Here is a 20,209-nt window from a genome sequence, read left to right as displayed (position 1 = left end):
ATGCTGTCATCTGATGAGTGACACGGTAGACTTTCCGGGCTAGTTGATATGTGATGTAGCACCCGACACTGAGCGTGCCGAGGAGCCGTGTGTTTGAATCGTATGTGGTTACATCAAAGTGCAATAGAGATCGGTGGAGTTCCCCGGCATTTGGTTTTGGCCCCTATATGGCCAAGCGCTGACCTGCACAGTTAGGCTGAACAAATGGCTGAAATGAGGGTGTAGCCACACGYGTCCAGGGTTGGGCTGGAGATACCCTCTTACTGCTTCCCACCCTGAATTTGAGGGACAAGCTTCTTGGTGTCATACAGCTTCCAACGAGCTCTTGGGAGCAGCAGAAATTGTCTTGTGTGAGATGTCTCTTAAAAGTTCTGCATTTATTGGAGAAAGTCATTAAATAATTATCTTCTCTATAGACAGGCAGGAGTCATTTTGCATTGTGAAATGTTTATAGCCCGGTCCTTGAGAAACATGTTGTCACTGCACCTATTGCATCAATGGGGATTAGGTGAGTTAATATTGTACTCTTTTTGCAAAGTTTGTCAGATTTAGCTTAATGACGCATTTGATAATCTTCTTAAAGGCCACTAAATAGAAAGCAATGTGTGAGCTGTAGTGTCCAAGGCTGTTTTGTTTTGGAAGTATCAGAAGCTTGAGTGAAAACACAAGGTGACTCATGTTTCATCACAGGAACTGAGACCTCATTTGTCAAATAAGAGTGGTACACGGTGAACCAAGAGGTTGCTCATTGGAGATTACCTGTGGTATATTAGTCAACAGGTTGGGAAATTCAGACAGAAGCTTTCAGGAAAGATATTATGTCTGGTCAGGTATTGATCATTTGAGAGAAAAAAAAAGTTTGTTTTCACAAAATCATCATTTTGCTTTCACAAAATGACTTTATTTCTCCACCCACTTTGCTTATATAACCTTAGGGTATCATGAAAAAACAATTCTAAAACTTAAGAACTGTAGTCAAGCAGGAAACATTTTCACAATCCGTTTTCAATGTCTGTGTATGTCTTCCATGGCCATCACGCTGGCTGCATTGCGTTATACAAGGTGAAGGAGAAGTACTGTTCTTGCTAGGAAAATATCAATGTATACATGTAGAAACATACAGGAACCTTATAAAATATGTTATAAGCACTAGTAGCCTGTGACTAGAATGACTAATAATTATGTTGGAGTAAAACAAGATCAAAAGCAGGAGAAAAAAAAAAAAAGCTGAAAAACCTTCCTTAACTGGTTAAGTTCTATGTAGGTAATGTAAAGAATTTGCAGGAGTCTGAGATAAGGCTTAAATATAGCCTTTCCTAGCTTATGTTTTGCTATCATCCCTAGTATTTTAAACTATTATGAAGATGTTACTTATCTTTTCATACTGTGACTATGTTGTGGAGAAAAGGAGAAGGGGGAAAGAAAGACTAGATTATAATGACCCTTCTCCATGGCTCTGCCCTTAGCATCCAACTGCAAATTTCTAACTAATGTTGGTGGGGTAGAACTGGCCTCACAGTATCTGTGTTGTCATTCCCTACCTGCTGCTGAGACATGGAAAGAAGGAAAAGGGGGGCTCTGATGCATGCAGGAAGTCCAGGTGTGCTTGAGGTTCAGCATCAGTTGTTGCACTTAAAGGTGATGGTAATACTGGTGGTATTTCTGATAAATTGTCAACTGCAAACTAAAAGGACTTGATACCTGTGTTTTGTCAAAATAACACTAACAGAAGCATAACTATGAGAGCTTTCAGGCGCTTTGCTTCTTGTGGCTTTAGAGTGAGCGCAGGCTGCTTTCTTTGTGAGCAACACGCTGTCCTCGCAGGCAACGTGAACTGTTTTACTCAGCAAATCTCTCCAGCAGACTGAGAGCACTACAGGGCAATCGTTTCATGTACCCCAGTGTAACTTTACCTCCTGGCTCCAGCACAGTYCCACTGCCCGCTCCTGTGGTTCCRAGGTAGAAAGGGCATTTGTGAAACAATGACATTGCTCCAAGACCACGCAATCTTTGAGTCATCCTTAAGCTCAGCTCTGGGTTTCCTCCTACACTTCCTACGCCTGCACTTTGGCTTATCAGCCTGTACAGAGCATCAGACCTGTACAGTGATCCCGTCGCTTATTCGCATGCGTTTCCCGGCGTGACTACTGCTGGTTTTCAATTTAGTCTTCTGAAATCCCTGCTTTGAGCTTTGAGGTCATTTAGAGTGCAGATGTGGATGAAAGTTAATATACCACAAATCCATAATGGGCACAAAATTCCCTCTGTCCGAAGAACAACACATCATGTTTCAGGTCYTGTCACATGAGTTTATACTTAATTGCATTGCTAAGCAGTAAATGTGGATTTGTGTGCAGCAAACACTRCAACGTTCATTCATTTTTCACTCATTTTGTTCAGAGTGAAAACTTCTAATTGTGGCAAAATTTAGCTTTATAWGCCCTCACTGAAGCAACAGCAACACATAGGTGCTTGAGAACAAAGTGCTTTGTAGATAAACTCCTCTTGCCCATAATTAATCTTTAAGACTGCCTGGGGAAGTCTATGTGAGTGACAATCACAAAAGCAAAATGCTGCATAGTGAGATCCTCAGTCTTGTGCCCAGCACAAGATGTAGGGTCCTTGCCCTTTCCTTCTGCTCATGTAACACTTAAGTTACATGAAGCGTCTAGAAAGGAGAGCACCTGATGTTTTTGAGCTTTATCTTGATCCATTCATGCTCTCTTAATGGGAAATGCCCKTTTCTGTTCCTGCATTCAGCTTGTTAGCATTATCAGTGGTTGAAAAAGTTACACAGTTGTCAGCAAAATCTTAGCCTTGGCTTCATCATCTTAGCCACTCACAAAGAAAATAGATAATTTTATCTATTGAATCATCTTGTACTTCTTACCCAACTGATTCTACAGTTCAGCACAAGCAGACCCCAGTTGARCAAAATGACTGGGTTGGGACCTACCTGCTTTTCAGGCCTCCCTAGACACACTCTACTGCAGTCATGTTCCGCTTTTATTTATTTTTTTTTCCCCCTCCCCACTGCTTTTGCAGTCTTTATTACCCTTTTCTTGAACAGAATACTCTTATCTTGGCCAACTATATGTGGAATCTCTCACTTGCTCATTATTAGGGAGAAAAAAAAAATGACAGGACTCAAGGTTCTTGATCTAATTCCTTTCAACCTCACACTGAGCTGTACTTAAAACCACAGCCTAYGCCACGCTCAGTGTTTGTGCAACATGTGCAACAAATATAGATAAAGAAGCTGCCTAACACTGACAGGGGCCCCATCCGTGATGTTATGGCTGCTTTCTAGGCAAGAGGAATACTTCCCAGTGTGGAAGTATTATTCTTGAGTAATAGGTGCTGCTGCGATATGCAAACACGGCTCCAYGTGCAGGTTCACGATGCTCACTTTCCATCACCTCATATAGGCCACGGTGTCTGCAGGTCATATATTCCTGCGCCTTGGACGTTTTTTTGTCATCCTCTTGTAACATCCGTTTTTTACTGTGTCAATTTATGTTAAATCCTGCAATTTGTGTATCTGCCAGTCTAGCCTGCTATAAGCATTCACCTCCTTTTCCACAGAGTCGGAGACTCAGAGCATATGAGAACAAGACAAGATCCTTTCCGTTATACCTCTCCTGATGTAACTCTGTGGGAGCCTATGCTAATGTTGCTGTTTGAAAATGAGCTTCATCTCAGAGTTTAAGCATGGCTTGGTGTAAAAGCCTTATCAGGTGTGTGTGCATGCAGTGTTGCACTCTCCCCATCTCATGATGTTTATGCCTTTGTCGGATACTGGTAGGCTTGTGTGATGAAGGGGCATGGCTCTATGAGGTCTCTGCACACTGACTTTAAGCTTTTAACATGGGGAAACAGGATTTTCTTCACAGGTAGTAAGACAGATGAGGTATAAGGCTTAAATGGCGAAAAGAAGTTTTCACTCCAGATTAGCAAATGATTTTGGACAGCAGGGAACTCTTGGTGGTGATTTAGATGTGCAAGTATATATGGTATAATACAAAGACGATAACTAATAGTCACTTCCTTTGCAAGTGCAATGTAATTCAGGTCTGTAAGATTTAGGTCTTTTTAAACAAGTATGACAACTTTCACCTGTCTTTTAGTGTGTTTTATTGCCTGCTTAGCTCACTCGGATCACATACTTTTTCAGAACACCAGAAAATATTGTTAACAAACAACTCCCTCAAATGCAATCAAAATGAAGTTATACAACTGATGTGAGCAGTACTTTCAGGCTCTATTAAAATAAGTTACTAAATTATGATAAGTTTACAAAATTATACAGCAAACACTAAATGCAGGTCTTAAAGGTAATCCAATATTTATTAACAGTAAATGTAATCTAATTCAATTGTTTTCTTTGACCTTTGGAGCACYAGAACTTAGGAGGTTGCTAAATTGGCTATGATCAAGAAATTGTATTACATATATTAACAACAGCAGAGCCATTAGAAACTGTAAGTCATAATATTGAAAGAAACTGGGGAATGCTTTACCTGAAACACAAGTCTTTAACAATGAGCACACGTGATTAATACCAATCCAGATCAAGGTTCTCAAATTCCAAATGTGTGCATTCTTAGCAGGTAGTCAGACATCACTACAGCTATGGTCCCTACCTTTATTTGTATTTTATCTTAATAACAAAAGTATTACAAAATATTTGAGCAGTTACAAGCTTAGAGGACAGCTGAGTGTAACTTAAGCCAGAAGTGATATATTTACTATTCAAATTTACCTCTCACAAAATGACAGGAATTCTCTAGACAGTAAAGAACTGAAAATACTTCTGTAAACACATCCTACAATCACGATGTTTTTTTCTAAGAGCAGACTTATTGCTATATAGAGTTGCCATTTTTAAGTTTGAGAAAATAAGTTTATCAACATTAAACGTTCTTACACCTGCACACTGAGGGAGGAAAACCAAACAAACTCCCCTGGAACTCAGATATGCATCAGACAGCTTCTAAATAGTCACACCAGCAGCGTCAGTCCTGACTGGGCATTAATAAGCACGCCTCATCCTGCAGTTAGTTACATTATGATTGCTAAAACTGTACCGTTTGCAGGAGCTGAGGGTGCCCGCTAAGGGACAGGCCATCCAGCCTGYGAGAGAATAGTCGCTGATGCTCTATCTTTTCTGCCCAAAGTTCCTTCCCTTCTCTGGTGTTTGGTAGTGTAGGAGACGTTCCCCAGACGCTACTGGACGAACAGGATGCTGAAGGCCATCACCACGCAGCACACAGCTACGTACGGACTCTTCCGTTCACCTGCGTGGGGAGAAAAACAGTCCTGCAAAACACAACAGCCTGTGCCCTGGGCACCACGGAGCAGCTCTGGGCTGGCCTTGCCATAACATGGTTATTATCTCACTGCAACACGTACAGCCGATTACAGCTATGGCTGTGGATTGGGGAARTAGATGCACGAGAGTGGGAAAATTCAGATATAGGACAGGACATACTGCTTCGTTAAAATCCTTTGGCCCCAAGAGAGTCAGGGGACAGGCATCAGAAAACTGATCAAGACACCAGTTGGTTTCCTGGCTCTGTTCCCAGTTTGTTACAGGCAGGGGTTGTTCGAAAGCTCTTCGTGTCAGCTGAGCAGAGGTGGAGCTGGATGCTGCCTGGCCGTGCCTGCTGCTGCCTGCAGCATGGGCCTCCCGTGCATGGCCCCGGCTAGGAGCCACTAAGAGCCTGGGGACCTGCCCAGGTGCCTGCCTGCCCTCACTGCTGAAGAGACATAACCCTGCTAGCATGCAGAGAGAGTCTGGTCCTCAGATTTTCAGGTTAGTGATTAAGGAGAAAAAAAAAAAAGCTACAGAATTACAGAAGGTTATACAGACACATTATTTCTGCCTTCCAAATGGCTCAGGGGCTTAGTTATCCACTAGACAAGGGATAAAAATTAAATTTACTCAGTTAACAGACTTAAATGCCTTTTATGCAGAACTTAAGAAAGGTCTGTTCCTGCCTCTTAGGGGATGGTGCTTCCAGCCTCCAAAACTGCCCAGCAGTGTCAGCTCGGCGATGGTTCCTTGAAGGAGGCCAATTCCTGCTGTGGAGCACCCGGAGGGATAAAGGCAGCATCGGAGCTGTTTGCTTTAGACAAAGTTCAATTTCCTTTTGCTGTGCGCAGCCTTCCATCTTACTGTGAACTACCTTGTCCAGGATGCAGTTTCCAGAAAAATATTACAGAAAAGAAAACTGCCAAGGCTCCCAACTCCAGCATTAAGGTGTGATCCTCAGAAAAAAGAGGCTCTTTCACTAGCAGGACTCTAAAATACAGGAGTAACAAACTTTCCACAGCAAAAGCAAAATAAAATTCTTGCAGTGACACTTCCCATAAGTAGGGGTGCCTGCTGCAGTGGCATTACAAGATGTTGTCATCATCTGGCATACATTTAATTAAACTTCAAATAACCGAGTGAATTAATGTCTGTAGTTTCACATCTGTTTAAAATAAATTTCTGAGGAAGTCCACCTCCTACAGTTGAGAGTATTACAATTTTCATATGGGTTTTACTTTCCTACTCTTAATTTTCTTGAAAGAAAAATCACCATGTGGCAGGATTAAACATCGTTTTGCACAACTTCGTAAATATGTAACCACTCACTGGTTATTAAAGTCTTATGTGCATGTGAAAAGGTTGTTTAAACACACTTGGGTAAGTTAATGCAAAGGAAGCCAGTAGGCATTCTCATTTTAAAAAGCCAGCACTTTTCTGAATGTCTTTTGACTCTAACCCAAATAAAATCAGAGAAATCATCTTCAAAGGCCACTTCCTATACTGAAGACATTGTGCTGTTTTATAAGGAAATACGTAGTCTGACTCATTCGTCAGACAATCTGAAAGAAAATCAAATTAGATCACTCCAAACAAGCTGGAACAAAATTAATAAAATGCTTTATATGAAGAAAGGACAAGCTCAGTATGAAGCTCAGTATGGGGCACAATATTGCACGATACCTTGGATCCAACAAAAACTCACAACTTCTCTAACTTAGTAGATTAGAAGCTCAGTTCTTAGAGGCAGTGTGTGTGATGAACTGCTTTTTTTTTTTTAACTGCATCAAGCTGACAGGGACCTCATAAAATACTCTTTTAAATAGCTTTTTAAACAATGTATATAGTAAAAAGGAAAGATACTTAGCAAAGTGCAAGCGTAAAAAGATGGGAAGTTTAACTCTTCATCTTTGAATAAACCCAAACGCAGCTCAGATTTTTTTCTGACAGCTGTCACCTTGCCYAGATATTTCAATTAAAATACGAAGACTGACATTTTGGTTCTGCTATTTTTATTATCAAGACTGGGGAAATCGTTTTACTAGGTTTTCTGCGAAACAAAAAAATGCACCAGTCCTTTTCTGCATCAGTACTTTGATGTGCTAGAAGAAAAGCTCTTTTCTTTCAAAGCCTGAGATGCAGAAAAGGGAGCCACGTGCTCTCCTGCGGGTTCAAAGAGAAAGAGTAATATCACAAACTACAAGTACCGTGTTGCTGCTGTTCAAGCAATTGGGGGAACAGTGTTTTTAGGATAGATTATTAATTTTTAAAATCTTTTCGGAGATATTCCTTAATGATAAGGTTGAGCTTCACTGTATATTCCTTCTTCCACTTAAAAATAAATTCAGAGTAAGGATAAAAATAAATATGACTGTTATGGGAAAATGTCTAAAATCAGATATAGGTAGTCAGACTCCATACAGATGTTGCTTGCTAGCAACAACTCTAAGTAATTTAAAAGCAGATACAAGAAAAGAAAGGAGAGAAAAAAATGTGATTAAACAGAAYTTTTGCATGCAGTAAGAAGTGCAAAAGATCCTTATATAGTAGCTGCACAGTTGTGAACTAACATTAAAAAACAAATGCAGGTTTCTGCAGCACTGCAAAAACCCCCTTTCTGTCTTCTCCAGATTTCATGAAAGTGAAACTTGCATTTTTTTTTAAAATGATGCACGTGTATGGCTCTCATTGCTACACAGCAGCATGATCCTAATAAGTGAACACAACACAGAAAATATCAGTCTTAATAGTTTCCAAAAAAAGAGAAAAAAATTACCAATCCTGGCGCATTTCCAGAATATGCCCAATAGTCTGTAAAGATTAAAAAAAAAAAAAAAAGAAAGATTAACTTGTTTATTTAAGAAAAAACTAAGTCATTTTTGACTGAATCATTTAATTCCTTCTTCTTTCAAGCATGGCAAGTAAAAAGAACTTTCTCAGCACTGATACTTCTCAGTATCACAAAACACTAGATGCCTCTATAGGGTACAGGCTACGAACCAAAAAAATAGGCAAATGCTGTTTCTACCATTTGCTTTTGCATGCAAGAGCAACAAAGGTACATTTACAGAATCAGTGTTATATTATGTTATATGATATTACTTTAAAAATAGGAAATGGAAAAGAATACACCCATAGTTCAATGTTCTACAGTACAGTGGCCCAGGTATAAAATTATGCCAATAGGAAACAACTAGTAAAGTAATGGAATGGGAAATAACTATTTGTAATTTTTATGCAAGATTTTAAAGAGTGTTTTTCTGCAGGTACAAGAGACAGTAAATCTGAGTATTTTAAATTTAATGCTTTTTAGTGTCTCTTTTGCATTTCCTTTAGTAGATTAGAAAGTATTTAAGTGTTGCTTGTGTTGAAATAGGTTATAAAACAATTTTCCAGATCTGGTTTTATTTTTTACCAACGGTTACCTTGCTGAAGTCTCTCTAATCCTGCCCCCACCCAAGGGGTTCATTCTCATGTAAAATAACTAAGGGGAAAAGCAACATTCAAGTATTCAAGGTTCATCTAAAGGAAGGATAAGTAAGTGTGCCATATGATTTCTCTTTTTAGCTACAGTAATTGCATMTTGACAACTCAATGCGAACAGGAAATGTGATAGGGAACACTTTAAAAAAGGATGCACGTGTGAGTGTGTGTGTGTGTGTTGGGAGGGAGCAATCCTATATTAGAGTCTATTAGGATTAAAATCCKGTATTTTATCAGCTGCTGAAATGGTGGTCAAAGTTGTGTTGAGAGCTTGTCTACAGGATGGTTTCTTTTGTAGCATGCCTGGTTGCAATGCAGGAAAAACATTTCTATTTGTATAGTTCACAAGTAAGTTGCTTTTTCCTTTTCCTCATATGTTGTGATCAGCAGTGAACGCAGCTTGGCTGTTTGTGGGGCTGCATCTCTGCCCTGTGGTTCTGGCAGCTCTCCAGGTGCTTTTCCAGGAGGCTCTGAACCCACCTCCACACTGGTCTCATTACCTGTCTTCTGGGGCCTTGGCTAGAGCACGTTTGCTCCTGGTTTCAAGGCAGACATGCAGGTTTGGGCTGCTTGTGTCTCTGTACTTCAGCAGCCTGCATATCTCACGTTTTGTTTTAGGAATTCTGTGCTATTAAATATATTTGTAGCCGGAGCTCTTTTATGGTTTCAGCTCACTGCAGTGTGTACCGCTTGCTACCTAGTCACTTCCCTTTGGTTATCACAGATTTGTTTTCCAAGGGCTCTGATGTTGAATAGCCAAGTTCCTGCTGCATAAGAGCAAGAACGGCAGCTCTTAAAAGCTACATTCTCATTTCTCAAAGTTTGTTTCTGAAAAAAAGGGAGATGGGAGGTTGGCAGGTCAGAACCAAGAGTTTCAAGAGGCAGCAGGTGACTGAGSTTTTCTGAAAATATAATATGGTTTTTGACCGACATATTTCTAGTTGATTAATTAATGCCTGAAGTGTTCTAGTACTTGCGTTTATAAGAAAAAAATGTTTCTGTGTTTTAGATCTTTTGACCTCAAACTCAAATTATTTCTATACAGTCAGAAGACCATATAGCTTTTATATCGCTCCACGATGATTACTGTCTGTAGACAATCACACTTTTACAGGAGAAGAGGCTTTTACAATGAAATAACCTAAGGACATCTATGTGTTTTTAAAAGTTGCATGCAAGTAAAAGGGTATTCATGTACAAATCTTAAAGAACAAAATRTAGCTCCATAGTCCCATCTACTTGGTATTCATATACACTTTCCCCCAGAGTTTTGGCAAGGCTTTTTCTTTGCCATTTTGCCGGGTGTCTATTTTTTTTTTCTTCTTCCTTCACTGTCTTATTGCACTTTGTTCCTAGCCCACTAAAATCTTCTGAAGAGGGCATTCCCCGGTTATCTTGGAGCTGCCTAGGTGGCATTTTGAAAACAAACCACAGGTCTTTACCGCTTCATAAAAAGCCACTTTGCTTCATCAGCCATGGTAGGTGGCCTCCAAATTTCCTAAGGTCAGGAATCAGAATGCAAGAGGTCTTTGCTAATGTCATTAAATCAACTACCTCTTTAGTCTTGGTGGAAATGCTGACTTTTCCCCTTTTCATGAGGAAGGGATGATCCTCACAAAATAGTGAGAATGTGATTTCATCGGCTGCCCTTATTGCAGTCAGTAGCTTAGGATTTTCCAGTCACTGACAACATGAGGTCTGATAAGTCATCCAACCTATAACCACATAAAAAGTAGCAATAAAAAGGTAAACCTTCTTAAAAGGCTTTACCTGCTGTTGATATAGACCAGTAGATCTGTTTGTGCAAATTGCTAGCTGAGCAAAAAATAATAGATTGAGATTTGGAACTTCAAAACAGCTATGAACAACTTCTGGGTGCATCCATAAGCTCTCACGGGTAGAACAGCCTAAGCAAGTAATCCTACTGTTGCTTGTTCTCCCTTTATGTTCAATATAAATTTATGAATTCATGTTGAATTTATATCGAATTATGAATTTATATTCACTTTCATCCTTGTTCTTCTGATGCAGGCAGATCGCTGTCAGTCTGACTTTGAAACTTGTAATTTTCTGGCACAACTTTAAACATGTGCAACTTGCCATTTATTCCCACTCTTCCGAACTAATTTAGAAGTGATGATTGTGCAAGTGGCATTAGTTACCTAGAGGAAAAAGATACAGCCAAAAAAAATGGTGGAGGGGAGCCATTAAAGCACGGAAGGATTAACAGGATTTTAATCTTTGCATGCAAGTCCCCGAATGCTGCAAAATAGAGCTGCCAGGTGATTCTCAGGTCACTGCCCCTGCAGTTGCTATAGGCGTGTGAGCTATGCCCTGCTGCAATGCATAGGCAGCTCTGCTGCGTGTGAGCTAACCCACCTCGCTGGTTAGCAGCGAGGAGAAAGTTGTGTTGTGGTATGTCTTCTCATCTAGAGCGAGTATGAAACTGTAAATCTCCTCCTGCTCTGCTCAAAGGCTGTTGCTCAGGWCAAAGCACATGGAAACACTCAGGACGCTTCAAGGAAAATGAAGGTTTAGAAATCTGTTTGGCTTAGTAGGAAAATACATAATACTTTGGCAGAAGTCCATGGGATGAAATATATCACTATGTGGGTGTGTGACATCACTTTGCAACACAGCTTCACAACCAACTGAAACATGGTTCTTAGTACCTCAACAGATTTAAGTTTATCGAATGTACTATATACTTAGAAATGTAGCTAATAACTCTTATCGTTTCCCCTTTCGGTTACTTAAATATTGTACTGCTACTTTTTATGCTATTAATTTGGAGCAGGAATAATTGAGTAAGATCTTCTTTGTGGTGAGATTTTATCCAGTCTGTCTAGACATTTCCATTTAATCAAGGAATATGGTAGCAAGGAGGACGGGGTTTTAACTGTGTATGACTTCTATAAAAGTATCTACTGTTTAGCAAGCAAAGTTGAGTGCTTCCATGCCATGTTTTGTTCTCTGAGATAAAGGAATCCATATCTATTTAAAAAACAAAAATAAAATATGTCCAACATCTATATAAGTGCAAATATACTGCTCAAATGCCCAAATGGCTCCTGCACTGTGTCAGCGCCCTTTGAAAACATTTTATGAAGAGAGTTCTATTGTACTTGAGACAGATTTCCCTCAAAAATAAACAGAGTAGCTGCAGATTAAAGGAAATATTCCTTGCCAAAAACAGCACTAAAATTTTAATCAGTAAAATAAATATTCTTACTCCTTACTATGTGTACCTCATTGACTATCGTGTTATCTTCCATTAGCCAAAAACCCAGAAACAAAACTCCAGAAACCCACAGTCCTTAATGAAGTCATCCCTTCTTCCCGTCTTTACTGTGATCAAAAGAAATCTCTCATGTCAATGGTAACCCTATGGCCTTATGAGAAAAGGACACAAAAATATTCAAGCCAGTACTCCAAATGAAAAAACAAGCACATGGAGAATATCCATATTTTAAGGCCCAAGCTAAAAAAAAAAAAAGTGATAAAAGGCAATTCCAAAAATTAATTGCATGAAGATTTTTACAAGACAAATCATCAGAAGTCCTGGGTAGAACAAGGGTTCATTTAAAACTTTTTTTGAAGGCAAATGTAGAATTGGTGGAGTCCTCATCCCTGGCAGTGTTCAAGAAAGGGGTAGCTGAGGCTCTTAGGGACAGGGTTTAGCAGGCAGGGCAGTGATGGGTTTGTGGTTGGACTTGATAATSTTGAAGTCTTTCCCAACCAAAAGATTCTATAATKTTAAATGACAAGAGATGCTCAGGGAAGTAACACTTCATTTAACTGCAAATGATATGATAGAAAAAAGAAGATAAGTCAAAGACCTAAAGGCTAAAAGCTTGTCTGTCTCTTCCAGTTTTAAATTACCCATTGCTTTTATAAATGTCATTTCCTTTACATTAATGTCAGGTGAGTGAGCCACTATGGATGGCCTTAGTGGTCATCTAGGCCATCATTTCTAGATTAAYGTTCTAAAGCCCAATCATTACTTTAAAAACAAAGCATTTAAGTTAGTCTGGCCTCCTGCTCCTTGGATTCAAGGCCAAGTAATTCTTATTAGCACAAAGAAAATTGATAAGCCAAAAGGTGAGTGAATTTTTAAAGATAAGGAAGGTACAGATGTGGTCCTGTGAATCTCCTCATTCACCAAAATTCCCCAAATTCCGCTGCTGAGCAAGCCAAAGAAGATTCAGTTTGCTTTTTTTGCAGCAATATTACACTTTACATTAACCATATGGCAAAGAAACTGGGAATGCAGAGGAGAAGAAAATCAATCTCCTAGASAAAATGGAATAAAAATAAGAATAAATGTCCTTGAGGTAGTTACAGTGAAAAGATGCTTTTAAAGTTTTTTTTTTTAATAAATTCCTGAATCTTGGAGAATGCAAAACAATGAATTTACAAAAAGACTATARAAATAAGGATAGTGTCGCATGTGCTGCGTATTTTAGGAAGTATTTACAAGTTTTTTTTAATTTTATATTATTGTTGAAATCCTGATTCAAACTTCTGTATCCAACACAAATAGAATAAAATGGCCTCTACTGTTAATTTTTTCATACTTCAATCTTAAGAATCAAGAATAACTCTAGTCAGAGCTGTAGAGAGAGAAAAATTGTTTCTTTTTTGATATTTATTCTGAATCTTCAAATAAGAATCTAATGGGGAAAGTAAGTTGCAAGTCTAGAGAAAGAACTCTAGTAACGCTATATGAGCTGGCGTGTTGTTTCTTACTGTTGTATCTTAGTTAATCCTTACTATAAAATTGCAATAATTATTTACAAATACCTTAACTTCTACAAGAAGGCAAAAAGGAAGATTTTTTCTCTGAACAGAAATAAATGTGAGAGAAAGTTGTTCTGAATATGAGACAAATACAAAATAATGGACTTAATWTTTCAAGTCTTAGGATAGTCTTACATTCTTAAAAGATACTAGAACACTAGTTAATACCAAACAGTTCATGTACTTTGAAAGCATCATACAACATACCCAGTTTTATTTTTGTCCAGTATGCTGGGAGCCAAAGATCTGATATAGGCACAGGTACATATTAGCAGCAAGATTACAGTCAGGAGGCTCTGAAAGTTGAAGATGGCAGACTAAGGAAGAAAATGAGAAAAAAAAAATTAACTTTTGCAGTACAAAGTCTCCCTTACTGCRTTAAATAGAGAAAATAAGTGATACTTTTGACAATACCTATTAAAGCAGAAAAAAATCCTTCACTGCCAGTGAGCCAACACTCTTTAAACAGATRCTATTTTGCCCAGAATGGTGCAAGAATGAATTTGAGCTTTTCCCTCTATCCCAAGAAAGGTAAAGAAATAGCAGGCACAATGATCACCTTGCAACTCTGCCTCCTAGGCACCTTTTCCAAGGCCACGTTGTGGAAGCCCATTAGCAGCAGGCTAAGAGTTACAGAAAACAGATGTTTCTGCTCTGCCAAGAGCAAATGTAGCTGCAAGCTGCATCACTAGAATATGGTTGTGCTGAAGGTGGAGGGGAAGAACACTTGACAACTCAAGCAGAGGCAAGACCAAATGTCAAGAAATACGTACGAGGACTATAAGTATATTGCTTTATAAAGAGAACAGCCAAAATTTGGTAGATTCGTAGGAATATATGCAATGAATCCCGCCCCCCAAGCTACAGGAAGACAATCGATTTCTTTTTTTTTTTTTTTCTTTAATTTAAAATACTCTTTGATATAAATACAGTTTCTTCCAGCTGCTACTTATRTAAGAAATGCTGGACAAATAGAGAAGTAGAGAACTAATGTTTGAAAGCTACATGTGTATAAACATGAACAGTTCTYGAGAATGCACTACTGTATCTGGCTATTTCCAAAACTTTCACAAAATGTTAAGTGGTATTTTAATTCATCTCATGGCATTATTTCACTTTACTGAAGTGTGAGATTTGTGTGGCTTGCATGTTTTTTAGTCATCAAGCTATAAGCAACTACTACTGCTCTACGTGAACTACTGCTTCCATTTTCTGCAAGTGTAAACATAAGAGCAGGTCATCACTTAAGGACTGCTGTTATCTCCAAAACCTAGTGCAAACTTTGGAAAAGTCAGCTGAGCTCTTTTTCTGCATCTTGGCTCCAATTAACAACACAGGAGTAACCTCTGTGGTCTTTTTTCTTTTTATTTTCTTTCTTTTTTTTTCCCTCATTAGGTTCATTGAAATTTTTAGAGGAAATATTGGTCAACTTGACTTTGCAATTCCTAGTTTCTAATAACTAGTCCAAATCTGAGACTAAAGTTCCTTTCTAAATATGAAGTGGATTCAGCTTCACAAACTGTAGCTTTAGTGTTTTCTATTTAGTGTTCCCCAACTTAGAACAGCAGGTATTATGCTGAATGTAATAGCATAACATTAGACAAGTGCTCATTGGAAATGCTTTATTTTCTCTTTATGCAATTACTCTGATTTTTCAGCTTCTATTTATTTTAATTCCAAAAAAGGCAAAGCAAATGGAATAAATTCACTCTTCTTTCTGGGATTCTGTATTGCTGATGAATTCCTATTTAAATACCTCATTTTTCCGACGGCTCAATCCAGATGGCTTTGTTATGTAGGACTATTTAATTAAGTGTAGATGTTTCACAGTTATGAAAGGATGTTATATTGCAGTTCCCTTCTCCTAGCAGAGAACTAGGACTAGGAGCAGAGAAGCTCCTCTGTAGGGCTGTGGTGGGCACTTTCTTCCTGTAGCTTTAGAAGATCTAAGAATGACTTTTTCCTAAAAAAATTAAGCAAAACAACAACACAAAAATCACAGGCTTCTTGCCCCAAGCCTTTAGCTAAATCATTACTATTTTAGTTKAGCTAGCTAAGCTGTTGTCCCCTCTAGAGCAAATTGCAATGGACTGAACGGTGCCTCTCAGTGGCAGGGGCCTCTGGCCTTCGCAGGAGGCACAGGTTTTTGCAACTTCCAAAACCAGGGAACTCTCAAATTCTGCACAAACCTGAGTCCTGCCACCGCTCAGGAGCAGCATCGCCAAGCTCCTGCAACTCTAGGAACTTAAAGGGCTGGATCCTGTGATTCCGTGATCCAAGAGTGGCAGCCCCTTGGCAACACGAGCTACTCGCTATCAACAGATGAACTGAATCTGTCCTTGGGGAGCAGCAGCTGCACTCAAGCGGGCCGGGTGCGGGGCCTGTCGGAGGGCCCTTCCCATGGGAGCGCCCTTCCCGCGAGCTCCTGCAGCTGCTTCCCGGCACGGGAGCGCTCGCGGGCAGCTCACGCACACACGGCACTGAGGCCCCGTCCGCCGCGAGCGCCCGCTCCGCAAAGGCGTTACTGGTCAGTCAACAGGGGTACCACATAACACGCAGCTCTGTGCTGGACTTTTTATGTGGAGGCCAGATACACAGCTCAGGACATTGCTGTAGTTATATACGCCTAAGGATTCCCCWGAAAAGTGCTTTGAATTGCTCATGAAATCACCTTAAAAGGACAGGAACACATATTAAAAAATGTTTACGATTTTAACCTGAAAATAATTCCTGCAGTGGGTTGCTTCAAATTTCGCATCTGAAATAATTTTTATAGCGCAGCTAAGTTTATAGAACTTTTAATTAAAAGCTGTAAGAGCTTTTATGTCATATGTTTCTTGGGATCTTTTTCACGTGTAGCTTAATACGGTAATGCAGTATTTCTAAAATGCAGTTAGTAATGCAGGTGGGTTACCTGCATCTTTTGGTTAAACTAGGCTCCTCCATCTAGACGTAACCTTCTGGAATTTTTCAGAATGTCCTAACCAGCTCTATGTAGATTCTGTGAGTCTAATTCCTTTTGTAAAAATAATCCAGGGATGTTGCCTTTTAGTCTTTACCTACATGGTGGTGCAAAGACAACTACCTTCCTACGATTTCAACTGCAAATACAGCAAACAAGAGGCACTAGGATGCTATTCTGATTTTAGGCAGTTAGTGAAAATGGTGGCTTTCACTAGATATGCTTGGATTTTCCACACCTTATTAGTATAGTTTATGTTCTTAATTATACTTTTTTCTTCTTCCCCTCCAGATACTGCCTGCAGCTATTTGTGGAACACTGTCACATCACCTGAAGCGCCGTGGAGGTCTTGTACTCAGCAGAGCTCTCCAGAGCCAGTTGTCCTTTCGTTTATCTCTATAAATTTAAGACCATGCATTCTAACGTTAATAGCTACCTGGCTGAAGACTCTTTGAAGGTACTTTAAAATTATCCCCAAAATTACAAATTAAAAAATGCTTCAATACTATTTCCCTTATGTCATCCTGAGCAGTTACATTAAAAATAATTCTACATAATCCACAGAAAGAAACAGAATAAATATGCTTGAAAGCTCTTGAGTTCAGACTGGCAGTATTGGCATGTTACTACATGGCAGTTAGAAGAGCAACATTATAGCTTGAGACATTTGAATGGTTCGCACTTGGTGCCTCACCTAAACTTTGTAGCAGCCAGCAAAGAGGACAATGAGGCCTATCAAAACCTTGGGACAAAATAGGGAATTCCAAGGAATGAAATGGTCTCCAGATCACTAGTAGCTTCAGGAAGACTAGATCAGCATGTCTGCTACAACACAGTAACAGGAAATGATGTAGAGGACTATAAAGTTGAAAAAACTAACAGGAAATAAAATACGTAGGATTACTCCCAAGCTGAAGATCTAAGTAACTGCTAAATTACCTTTTTTTCTAGGAAATTCTGAAATAATTTGTTTTTCCTCTCCTGTTGATCAGAATCTCAGAAATGAATAGAAAATGAGCATTAGTCAAAGCAGCATGCTAATTTGAACTATAAGCTTGCATATCAATTAAATTTGATGAGATCACTTGGCAAAACTACCCTGGAGAACTGAGAGAGGGTTGTTAAAACAATACTGGTTTGTTAATAAGAAGTATATAAATACTGGTCTAGTTCGCACATTTGGTTGCTCCAGTATGAATAGGGTTTATGTTTACTGCACATTCGCCCCAGTATTTAGTTTCCAAGGAATTTAGCTACAATACTTAGCACTCATTCACATCTCTTCCAGGGTATGGCGGTTCTGTCTAACATACATTTTTTACATTCATAGACAATTAGGTTAGACAAACAGCACATCTTTCCTCTAGACAGTTATTGAAGAAACATGTTGTCCAATTACAGTGCAGAGGAACTTATGGGTATACTTTTCAGTCAGCTGAAGACTAATTCATCCGTTTAAATTATAACCAATCTTTTTAAACAATGAGACAACTCATTAACAAAATTAAACAGTTGTTGCGTTTGGCCCAAACTCTCAACTGTAAAACAATTCTTAGTGTAATTTAAAATAGCACTAAAATGACTTCAGTGTGACAGTGCTGAAATTCCACGCTTACTTGCATTCTTTATTTTTTGCCCTGATACCTATGCAATAGCTTCACAAGTTCTTTCTTAGTATAAACAAATAGCAGATGCAGTGTTACCCTCCCTCCTCCTCAGCCCTAAAGAAAGAAAAAARAAAAAMCAGCAAAGAAAACCCTCTATTTTTGCTCATGTGGGTTAATGGAACACTTGGGTTTCTATGTGCATGTCTTTATTCAATAAATTCAGATTTATGTTAGATGCATGGTAAAAACCTTTCTTTTCCTCCAAGTCTTCTCCAATTACTTACAGTTTGCAATTTTACAGGCATTATTTTCCCTCTTTTCTCCCATTACATAATAGGAGCTATTTCTGTAATTCTCTTTTTTAGAGGCTGAAACTAGTTTCTATATTCTATATATGTTATCCAGAGTAGCAAGAAAAGAACAGCACTTTCTGGAGCAAGTGCTCTACATCCATTACTCAGTGTTCTCCAAATCAACATAAATACCAAGTTGTAGAACTTTTGCCACTTCTGTTAGAAATTTGCCTAAAAATCTGTTCTAAGKGTAAACCTTTTCAGGTTTAATTTTTACAAAGAGTTAGTTTAGTCTTCTTCCCACCCACACCATGTATGGTACAATTTTCAATGCCAGCAGGAAAAGCTCTATAACACTTTTGGATATAAATTCCAATAGTTAATGGATTAAATTGACAAGGAATTTTTGAAAGGTAGTAAACGACATTTTCGGCTTAAAACTAAATTGCTGGGTATTTTTTTTTTCTTCTGTGTTTCTTAAGTAAAAATAGCCATGCTATTATACTGCATGCATTCCACTTCCAATAAGTTTTTAATCTGTTGAGCAGCTTGTACCTCCTTTCCAAAATAGTTTAAGTTTAAATATTTTTCTTCTATCCAACAGTTGCACTTTCCGTCTCTCTTTCCTTTTGTGAGAGCATTGCTTCTATATGCTGTGTTTGGCTGGCAGCAGCTGACCTTGCAACTAGCAAAAGATTTTCATCAGCTTCCATTAACTCCTGCTCACGACAGCCAACCGCTCAAGCTGATAACTTATTTTCTGCAGTCTCGTGGCACCAGAGGTAGCACCATGGACAGCCCAAGCTCTGGGACATAGCAGGAGGGGAACGGCTTTCCTGAAGAAAGCTCTACTCTGCAAGACTGCAGGTTTTTTTYATCTGCCCTTCCTCTGGAAACTTTCTGGAACTGACCCATCAGCCAGCTCAGGACATGCTGATCTCGATACACCTGCGGTAAGTGCAAAGGGGTTCCCTGGAAGTGCGTCACTGGGGGTGAATAACTCGTCCTAAAAGAGGGAAATTGCTATTTTTAAAATGAATTCTGTGTTGAAGAGCAAAATAAGTGAAACCTTTCACATGTAGAGGGAAAGGCTTTCTTGGCTTATTTAGGCTAYTTATTTGTTTTCACTTTTAATCTTAAAATCACGAAGCTGCACTGCTCGTAGGAGCACCTTTGCCTGAGCAGAATGACTATGTCATGACTGGGCCCCAAACACAATTCCCTGGGCTGTCTCCCAAGGAGGCAGGTGGGATCGCGGGGCGCAGGTGCCAGCAGGGCCCGGCTCCAGGCCCCGGCCCGCGCCTCAAGCCGCCTCCTCCCCGGGCAAACGGGCCCGGCGCCTCGCAGCTCCGCCCCGAAACGCGCGGCCGGGACGCGGCCTGGCCGTTAAGGCGGCGGCGCCGGTAACGGCAGAGCGCGCCCGTTAGCTGGGGGGGAGGGGTAGCGCCCACCCCGGCGGGGGCTCCCAGGCGCCCGCCCGCGCGCCCGGCCCGCAGCCTTACCATGGCGACGCGCTGCCCGCCACATCACACTTCCGCGGCGCGCCGGCCGGGCGGAAGCGCCGCCGCGCAGCGCGCCCTCCTCATTGGGCGGAGCAGCGGCGCGGGGGCGGGACGAGGCGGYGGCTCGCTGACGGCAGCAGCCGCGCGCGCCTCTCATTGGCTGCGGCGCAGCCCACGGGAGCGCGGCGTTTTCGGCGAGGCGGAAGCGGCGCGTGGCGGTGAGGGGGGCTGGGGCGCCCCGCCCCAAC

The 20,209-nt window shown here is 40.1% G+C and overlaps 1 protein-coding gene across 1 annotated transcript; it reads right to left on the bottom strand.

Moving 5' to 3' along the window:
• Positions 1–4,359: 4,359 nt before the first annotated feature.
• On the bottom strand, positions 4,360–20,002 carry TMEM167A (transmembrane protein 167A). Its single transcript, XM_026035968.1, has 4 exons — positions 19,962–20,002; positions 13,805–13,914; positions 8,091–8,125; positions 4,360–5,297 (listed from the first exon to the last, which is right to left on the bottom strand). The coding sequence occupies exons 1-4, from the start codon at positions 19,962–19,964 to the stop codon at positions 5,227–5,229; spliced, it is 219 nt and encodes a 72-aa protein (XP_025891753.1). The 5' UTR covers positions 19,965–20,002; the 3' UTR covers positions 4,360–5,226.
• Positions 20,003–20,209: the final 207 nt, after the last annotated feature.

The sequence above is a fragment of the Nothoprocta perdicaria genome, unplaced genomic scaffold, assembly GCF_003342845.1.
Source record: "Nothoprocta perdicaria isolate Ctin4 unplaced genomic scaffold, notPer1 scaffold_1, whole genome shotgun sequence".
Lineage (NCBI taxonomy): Eukaryota > Metazoa > Chordata > Aves > Tinamiformes > Tinamidae > Nothoprocta > Nothoprocta perdicaria.
Note: the sequence above shows the minus strand (reverse complement) of the source record. Positions and strands in the feature narration are given on the sequence as shown.

What these genes read in the sequence shown, in the direction of transcription:
- TMEM167A (XM_026035968.1), bottom strand. An exon ending in CTGGACAAAAATAAAACTGG is followed by an intron (nt 8,126 to 13,804) that starts GTATGTTGTATG and finishes TAATCTTTACAG; the next exon opens with ACTATTGGGCATATTCTGGA. An exon ending in CTGGAAATGCGCCAGGATTG is followed by an intron (nt 5,298 to 8,090) that starts GTAATTTTTTTC and finishes CTCCCCACGCAG; the next exon opens with GTGAACGGAAGAGTCCGTAC.